The 9,868-nt window shown below is 42.2% G+C and overlaps 1 protein-coding gene across 2 annotated transcripts in view; it reads right to left on the reverse strand.

The window, feature by feature from the left end:
• Positions 1-1,595: 1,595 nt before the first annotated feature.
• yap1 (Yes1 associated transcriptional regulator) overlaps positions 1,596-9,868 on the reverse strand; it is a 26,861-nt gene continuing 18,588 nt past the window's right edge. For both annotated transcript variants that reach the window (XM_030766521.1, XM_030766520.1), the window contains 4 exons: positions 6,578-6,753; positions 4,496-4,629; positions 3,083-3,195; positions 1,596-2,821 (listed from right to left, as the gene is read on the reverse strand). In XM_030766521.1, coding sequence (XP_030622381.1) covers positions 2,583-2,821; positions 3,083-3,195; positions 4,496-4,629; positions 6,578-6,753 — 662 coding nt within the window. In that variant the 3' untranslated portion in view covers positions 1,596-2,582. The remainder of the gene's footprint in view (positions 2,822-3,082; positions 3,196-4,495; positions 4,630-6,577; positions 6,754-9,868) is intronic.

A 9,868-nucleotide genomic window follows, 5' to 3' on the forward strand; every position in this document is an offset into this window, starting at 1 on the left:
TGCCATCAATACTATACTTTTCGCAAAATAGTTACAATTCTCAATGCATCCTGTAGAGCGCCTCTGACACATGTTACCGTGGCTACAGAACAACTTGGCAATTTGATCAGAAACATTTGATCATTTTTTCACATTTTACTGTGTGAGGGAGACACTATGTTGACAAGCAGTCTAGGAATACAAAACCAAACACTTTGACATGACTTTCTCATAACTTTTTTTTTTGTTTTTCCCAACCAGGAGGTCCTAATATATATGTATGTATGTATGTATGTATGTATGTATGTGTGTATGTATGTATAAACAACTAGTAAAACTTGGATCAATCACAGAGATAAAATATAATATGTAGAATAAGGGTGATTATGTAAACATCTGAAAATATACATATGCCACTAATGAGGAAGCACTTAAACAAAGTTGTCAGTGACCTGCCCCTGTAGTATTCTCCTACTGTAAAAACTATGTAAACCACATCACAGATAGGTCTCTCTGGCAAATTTGAGAAAATTCTGGAAGGACATGACATACTTTGCTCTGAGTAAAAATGTCTCTAACAGACAAATTGGACATTTATTTACTAGCTTATATCTTATGTGTATATAGAGAAAAATGATACTTTTTATGTTGTTGTTCAAATCGAGAAAAAAAGAATCCCCCCTCCCTCCCCTCCAAAAAAGAAAAAGAAGAAAAAAAAAAACAACTAAAAACACACACTCTTTGGAAGCCTGAACGAAAGGAGAATCCTGACTGATTGTTTTCCATGTGTTAAAGTCTAAACACCAACGCTAAGACTTATACCCACAAGATCCGCATCGACATCCAGCTAACTTCTACACTACGCCGCTAACCATCGGGACACACTTATCTAACCAGCTAAGACGTATCAGAACTGACCTACGTGCTCAATCTCTCTCTCTTTCTCTCTCTCTCTGTTTTTCAGCATCACACAATAGCAGCCTGACTGACATCAGCTCTTTGATCACAGCCATGCCACGCATTCAATCAACACTCAGTCACACTGCTGTCATACTAGAGTTGTTCAAAGTGCCTTTGATACTCTGTTCATTTGGCTGACGATTAGAAAAATACTTTTCTTTATCTAAATATGTAAGAAAAATACTTGTGATCAATAGCGATATAACACTACAAAAAAAAAAAAAAGTTACAAAACACATCAGACATAAACAAACAGATCTCTGCAGGTCTGTGTAGAGGAAACTCATCAACTGCACTGTTTTCATTCACTGATTATTTTAAGGAGTACAATTTAAATGATCACATCAATCAATTTCATGATGTCAGTTTTATCAAAAGAAGAAGCATATTAGAATATGACCCTGTTAGAAAAATAAGTCTATTCATAGAATGGGTTACAGCGAGAGCAAAAAAAAAAAAAAAAAATGCTATTTGATTTATCATCATACATCAATGCCATAACCTAGCAAAACAAAAAAACAAAAACAACCCACGAACAAAATCAGGCTTAATTAAGACTGAAATATAAAGAGGCTAGGGTTCCTTTCAAAAATCCCTAATTCCCCAAATATAATATGCTTTCATATAAAACCTTTGAAGAAATATATTTTTGATTAATGAAAATTATAATGAGCAGAAGAGACCATACTTGATTTTTTTGTACTATAAAATCTAGTATACTGCGTAGTGTTTTTGATATTCCTTTCCAAAAAAAAAACAAAAAAAACCCCAAAACAAAACAAAAACAAAAAACCGAAGGCACTTGATTAGACAGGGTTTAAATTTTTTTTTTCTTAAAACTTGCTGGCACAGCCGAGCAGCAGTGTTTGCGCTTTCCCCCTCCCAGCTAAAGCATCGTCCTCTGAACCAAATCTGTTTAAAACTGAGCTGTACGCTACCCAAGCTCCATGTTTAAACACACACACACACACACACACACACACACACACACTCCTCAGGTCTATTTTCATTTTTTGGTTTCTCATGCTCATTGTAGGGAGAAAAATGCAGGATTAAACAGGTAAAGTAGACAGAGTGGAATGTGTCTGATGAGTCGAGGGCAGAAGTGTGGGATTAGGGCTGTATTAATGGAGGTCAGACCTGACTGCACTCTGATGGGGGCCTACACTTACTCTGCTTAGCCTTCACAGCAGACAGGAACACTGGGGAGTGGTGGTGGTGGGGCGCAACATCTGCCAAACACACACACACACACACACACACACACACACACACACAAACCGAGCAAAGCCATGAGAGGGGTCTGGATAACTGTCCGTTCATGGACCAGCCTTGAGGATGCAGACACAAACTAGAAATGAAAAAAAAAATATACCCAAAAACAACAACAAAAAAACAAGCACGAGAGCGAATGAGAAAAACCTCTGCCTTTAAAACAAACTCTTCTGCCGTGTATGATGAATGAAGAAATAAAAGGAGAAAAAAGGAGCGTTATTTCTCCAAGAGAGCTGAAATGTCTTTTTTTTCCTCTTTTTAAACTTTTCAGAAGCATCTACACATCCTTCACAGATTTGACTAGGCAGCAGTTCAGCGTGAGGAGAAGGAGTAGTGCTTGTGAAAGGAGCCTGGGTGGGAGGGTCCCTCTATAACCAGGTGAGGAAACTCTCTTTGTCGATCTTGGTGGCGGCCAGGACAGACTCCATGTCGTTGAGGATGTCGGAGCTCAGTGCCTCCTGCAGGCTAGGCATCAGCTCCTCTCCCTCCACAGCCATGCTCTCCCCCTCCAGCCGGCCCAGGTCCACGTCAGTGCCCGGGAGGGTGTCCAGGTAGTCCGGGAAACGGCTTTGCTGCGTTGCCATGGAAACGGGACCGAGGGAGTCGCCTGAGAAAGGAGTACACATTATAAATACATTAATAGACAACGTTGTTCATTGTCTGATATCAAAGGTTACTTCTGCTGTTCAAAACAGTAGATTATAAGCCTCTAATTTTGTAGGGGCCATGTGTCAGCTGTCAAAATTAAAGTATGAAATTCTCTTTCTACAAGTGTATGCCACATTGAAACAGTTGAAACAGTTGCTCCAGTGAGATGTCAGGATATTCAGACTATGGAAACCTCCCTGTTTTGCTTCTCCTCTCTTACCTGTGTCCATCTCGTCCACGCTGTTGAGGAAGTCGTCTGGAGTGCGTGGCACACTGTAGCTACTCATACTCAGACCACTGTCTGTGCTCTCATCTCTGGAGTGATACGTCCCACTGGACACAGAGAGAGAGAGAGAGAAAGAGGAAGAGAGACAGTCAGAGCAAGAGAGAGAGAGAGAGAGAGAGAGAGAGAGAGAGAGACAGACAGACAGACAGAGAGGGAGACAGAGAGGGAGAAAGAGAGGGAGATCCACATTTTGTCACACTGGTCACCCACTTCACTACAACATCAACACAGGAAAATGCCCAAGATGATTCTTTCTACATCTCTGTGGAGTTAATTTCATTTCAAAACACAGCTATCTTAAAATAACCTCTTAATCAAACCCAGAAAGACAAGGGAAAAAAAAAACCCTCAAAAAATTGACTGGATTTTGATAAGCGTTACATAAATAACTAATTGGACCATAGTGTTCTGATTCATGTGAAGGGAGTTTTGTTAAATGATTCACACTGTCCCATGTCGAGACTGTATTAGATGTTTGACAAAGGGCTTGTGAGAGCAACTGGTCTCTATAAATAGACATCTCTTTCCTCCACCATGGAGAGCGATAATATGGAGGGATGAGTGGAGACGTTTCATTGAAGGGGAAGTACAGGCAGGCCTATACTAATTAAACCAGTGAGATGTGTGGGCAGCGTATGACCGTGGCTGTCTGAATGGGGCCTTTGTGAGTGCAGTGAGGGGAGGGGGGGGGGTTTGCCTGTCCACGGATGAAACCACATGTTCTCACGGGCTTCTCTGCCCTTCGGAGACCCCCCCTCCCCCTCTCTCATTTATTCATTGAGAGAAAAAAAGTTTTTTGGGGGGGAGCTTTTCTCTGGCCTACCACTAGGGGGCATGCTTCTGTTTATGTGCACTGTACTCTCTACTCTCTGAGGGTAAAGGTTAGAGATATGTTTAGCCACTAGCAAATCATTTTGTTAGAGTTGTCATTTCAGACCAAGGTCCCATGTTGTTCTGAATACTTTCTAAGCAGGAGATGATTCATTCAGTTTTTGCTGTTGGATCTGTGTCAAATTACTGGAAAATTTCATTTATCATCTTGTACCACAGAAATCTTCATATGAACCAATACCATGTTTTTTGCTTTGCTTCATAATGTGTGTTTCATGGCTTGTCCTCCAGGGGTCAGAAGTGTGCAGTGCTGTTCAAAAACTGCCCCACAACAGTGAGACAATGCCATGTGACCAGAGTTAGGTCCACCGATTGGCTATTTCAAGTCTCCTAAACCACTAATGCTCCTTAGGTCTCCATTTCCACTCAAACAGTAGTAAACTTTTGCCATTGTCATTTGCATTGGCGCACACAGGTCAGTGAACAAAGAGACACACTAATGTTTTCTCTGCTCACCTGTTGAGGAAGGGGTCTGAGCTGTTGGGAGTCATGTTACGAGCGTCTTGGCCCATGCCCGGCGAAGATACAGGGTTCTGGGTGCCTCCATCCTGCTCCATACTGGTGGGAAGCTGGTTCCTCAGGGCCAGTTCCTGAAGAAGACACAAACCAATAGAAACATGGGTCATTAAAACAGTTCCCAATCACATACTCCTCTCCAATTCTGTCACTTGCAGTTCTGTCTGTGTGTTCCTACAGCCTCACTCTTGACCTCTTTACGCTTCCTCTCTACGGGGAAAGTTCAATGCGTGAGGTTCTCTCGGGATAAGGCGCTAGACTACAGTTTACTATTTGACCCACTGAAGGATCACTCACTGATAAAAACACTCATATTTTTTGTGTTCAGTCCAAGCTTCTGGCCATTTCCCATACATGATTCACAATGCCACATAATTCTCCATTATTAGCACCATTAAACCAAAACTCCATTTTTGAGGTAACACCTTTCTTGTTTAGCGCTACCTCTTTATAGGTACAGACTATATAACTGGCTTCTCCAGAATAACAAGTCAACTTAAGAGGTTTTGCTACTGTAAATTTGGACCTGATTTCCAGGTGACAAACATGTCACAGGTTACACCTATAGTGACACATCCTGCTGACGGTTTATTTCTGCTGAAGAGAAAGTACTATTGTTTCAACAGATGACAACAAACATACTGGTTTCACTGTTTACACAAACAATATATATAGTGAAAGAAGAAAAACTTAACCTACAAGTTTGTCCCCATGCGGTTTCCTGTAGTACTTCTCTTTAATGATATATAGCAAAACCTCCCTCCCCAATGTACCAGCTCTAAGTCACAAATCTGGTTTGCATTTGACAGATGATTGTGAAAGAGGATTTCTGTAAACATCCTCTGTGACTTTTATGGTCTCAGCTCAACCGGATGGTTGCTGCCTGTTTGGGAGTCTCACACTCTGTCCCTGATGTGTAGCTTTATTACACATCATTTAAGGTAGGGCAGGGCACGGGGTCAGTGCCTAATTTTTACTGCCGACTTCCTTTAACCTTTTGGAGCAATGACACAACTCTACCGATCCAGGCCGTAACCAGCACAGGTGATGACGTTGATGATTTTCTTTTTTTCACCCATGCACTCTTTATTTATCATAGGGCTTTGGCGAAAGTATATAACTTACTATTAAATCATTCATTCACAGAATGTCAATCATAAGGTTTACGCCATCTATACTGTTTATGAAGATCAAATACTTTTTGTGTGATCACTGGTTTGCAAGTGAGCTGTCTGTAGCTAAAGACCCGCCTATCCGCCGAAAGAATCTATTTATTTTGTTTTCCGGTATGGGGGTCTGAAGCAAGGAGTCAACTGTGTGTTTACATTCCTACAGCAGGGGCAGCTGAGGAGTAACCCCCCACACCCTCCCCTCTCTGTCTGCTCCCTCCACCCGTCTCTCTCACTCTCACTCAAACACACACACACACACCTCCCACCCAGTGAGACCACCCCATCAACTGGCCCATTTGTGACATGCGCACACACACACACACACACATAGATACACACACACACACAAAACAGGGCATTTTAGAGGGAGGCGGAGTCTTATCTGAGTGTTGACCCCCTGAGCAGACTTAAAAAAAAAACAAAAAAAAAAAAAAAAAACTTTAAAATGACTCAGCACTCTTTACACCCACAGACACAACATTAGCACATCAATGCAGCCAGTGTGTCATCTTTTACATGACAAGTCCATGAGTAAAACTATACATAAACATTACCAGATACCCAAGACAATGCTCATACCAATTTATGTTCACTACAGCTGCCCAATTTGTTAATCAGTGACGCACACTTTCACTGAATTTACTGTACCTCCCTGCTTATGTTTTATGAACAGTCAGTTTTGAATTGATGGTGTGTTGAAACATACAGTATATTGCCCAGTGATGTATGCTGGCCACATAGGAGGTCTGTGTATTTTAGATCAAGCAGTTTTGTCACAAGTACTAAGTGAGTCATTGTGAGTCAGGCGGCATGCGGATGGACAGACGGACGGACAGAAAGCGAGACTGACCTGGGGTCTCTGGCGGAGCAGCTCCTGTTGTTTCAGTCTCAGTCTCTCTTTCTCCATCTGGAGCTGCTGGAGTCTCATCTGATTGTTGCCTCCCATCACACCGCTCTGGGGGCTGGAGGCCAGTGGGGCTCCCTGCTTCACTGGAGCACTCTGGGTGATGCGCTGTGGGTTACGGGCTAACGGAGGAAACAAATAGGACTGTTACTCCACTCTTGTATGTTGCAAAAAACACACACTCTGTTGGCTTGGCTTATGTTTATACTTGGGATTACATGCCTACTCATGTCTGTATTATGGTTGGCGGTTATAGAGTTTGTATTTTGCTCTTTTGCTCCCTCTTGCCTGAGGGGGTATATAAAAAAAAAGACAAACAAAAAAAACAACAACAAAAAAACCCCCAGAATGAACATAAAAAATGCGGACAAAAGTGTGTGCGTGTATGTGGTTAGAAATCTTGAATCTCGTGTGTATCAGAGCACCGAGGAGGAGAAATATGGAGTTGATGTATAGCTTAAAATTCAGTAACCGTTAATGAATAACACAGGTCAGTTATAAACCAAACACAAAAACCTGAAAAATTTCAAACAAAAGGTATTAAATACAAGGTGTTTTTGCTACAGATACCTTTTGTAAGAATGATTAATGTGTGTTACCAAATGTTCTTTCAATTTGTAAAAAAAACAAACCCCCCCCCCCCCCCAAAAAAAAACAAACAACATTCTTTCTATGATTCTTCTGATCTCAGATTAGACTCTTCGGTGCTTTGCCTACTAAGCTTTCAGTCACAGTATAGATGGAAAAAAGGGGGGAGGAAATCCAATCAAGACCAATTAATTAAGCGATCTTTGAAACTCTGCAGCTGTGTGTGCATTTCTGTGAAATTTGTCTTCAGTCACATGGGCTGTTGGTTTTCTTTCTCTCTGAACTTTGCACTGTAAAGATGTAAACACTTAAAAAGAGATTCTCCAAAAACACATGTGAATGAGGGCATGCGTATTACGGCTATAAAAGAAACAAATGTGTTTTCCCTATGAAAGGGAGGGATGTGTTACTGTCAGCCAACCAGTGAGGGCCACTATTTACTTATGCGCTGAAGCCACCAATGAAAACAAAGCGTTGACAGTGTTGCCGTTGTCATGCATGTGCCCCACCCTGCTGTCCTGTCTTCATCACCATTCAATAAGTGTGTGTTTACACCAGCTCAGGCCTGAATGAACTGCCACTCTAAGCTCTCCATGGGAAATCTCAGCACCACCCTCACACACACACACACACACACACACACACCTACAGCCCTGCCCCCACACAGCCTCAGGCTGTCTGTGTGCGAGAATGTGTGCGGGAATGAGTGTGAGAGAGTAGGGAACCCTGTCTGTTTGTGTGTGTGTGTGTGTGCGTGCATGTGTGTGTGCGTGTGTGCATGTGTGTGTCTGTGCGTGTGTAGCCTGTTCCTTAACCTTGCATATGAAGCAGAACCACAGTGATATCAGGGTAGCAGTACCAGTTTTGGGGGCAGGACAGAGAGAGAACAAGATACTAAGTGATGGGTTCCAGCAGTAGAGTTTGCATCATTCTTACCTAGCACACAATCAAAACAATTCTGGAACTGCTCTGTAAGAACACCAAAAGAATATTACTTAAGCCTACTTAACCTGTTTTTTTTCACTCACGGGGATTCAGCCAGCTAACCCTGCCCAGGTATCTCTCTGTGGGAACTCCACAACAAAGCAAAGCCGACTGGGAACACATACAAACAGAAAACAAAGTCGTATCCAAGCAGCAAGAGTCCCACAAACCGAGATAAGGCTGAGCCAAAAGTTCACCTATAGGACACTGTCTACCCAAGGACAACAGTGAGAAACAGTGAGAAATAAATACATAAGGAAAGAAAGAAAGAAAGAAAGAAAGAAAGGAGACAGAGAAAGAAAGAGAGAGAGAGAGAAACAGGGTGAAAGACAGAGAAATGAAGAAATACACACACACAAAAAAAAGATAAGAGAAAAGAGCCCCTGGGCGGAAGAGAACTAGAAGGAGGAGGGTTATCCAGGTGATGAGATAAGAGAGCAGGTTTAATGCTGTCTGTCTTTTGTCTTTTTCACGCTCCCCTGCAGCATGACGATCCAGAAACAGCAGTCCCTATCTGGTCATCTTCCTGCAGGGTTACCCAACAATAGACGATAACTCAGCCAGGTTAAGACCATGGGTGGAGGTGGTAGAGGAGAGGGGGGGGGGGGGTGGGGGGGGGCTGACTTCCGGAAGTTCTCTGAGTGCAGCAAAGCACCTTTGAAACCTTGGTAAATATTTGCCTGCTGTCGATCTAACAAGTTTCTTTCTTTCCTTTTCTTTCTTTTTTTTTTAAGGGCTGAAGAAAGGATGTTGAGTTTCCAGTGGGTAGCACAGAGGACAAAAGAAAGCCAGCTGAGCAGTAAGAAGAAGAAAAAGCCCTTTATCATATTATACCATAGAAATATCATATATAAACAACATGTGAGTTGAGAGTGAAAAAAAAATGTTGAAGGGCTCCACAGGTCTAGTCTGACTAGCATACAAACCAAACAAAGCACAAGTTGGCAAAATCCTCTACAGTCACCTGGCTATCATTAGAGGAGAACTAGCATACTAATAAAAGTGTAAACTCAAAAAGGTGGATACAAAAAAGCCTGGGTAAACTGCCAAAGACAGAAAAGCTGGTTTCAGGGACATACCACACACACACACACACACACACACACAAAAAGATAAACTAGAATGAAAAAAAAGAAAGAAAAAAAAAGAACTCAACTGGAGAGGAAACAAAATGATTAGGAAAGAAAGATAAACACACACACGCATGTCGAGCATGTAGATGCGTATTCATGAGTGTGTATCCCAAAAAGGAGAGAGAGCGGGGAGCAGCCTGAAAGCCCAGAGTGAGTCAGAGCCTGCTTCCAGCAGCACTGGAAAAGATGAGCGCCTCACAAAGGGTGACATCAGCCGCCACTCGCCAACAAGGTGCCAACTTCTGTGCTCAAGTGCCATGATAGCGCAGGCGGAAAACACACACACACACACACGCACACACGCACACACGCACACACGCACACACGCACACACGCACACACACACAGCACATGACTGATAAAACCAGGCTGAGCTGGACCTTTTCTCCAGAACAAAAAACAAAAACAACAGTTGACTAAAGATGTGTGCGTGAGAGAGAAGAGTGCTGTTTTCTTTTTCTTTCTTTCTTTTTTTTTTTTTTTTTGGTGAGTCTACAAAAAAAAAAAAAAAAAACACACTTTATCTGTCCCA

This window comes from Chanos chanos, chromosome 2 (genome assembly GCF_902362185.1).
Source record: "Chanos chanos chromosome 2, fChaCha1.1, whole genome shotgun sequence".
NCBI lineage: Eukaryota > Metazoa > Chordata > Actinopteri > Gonorynchiformes > Chanidae > Chanos > Chanos chanos.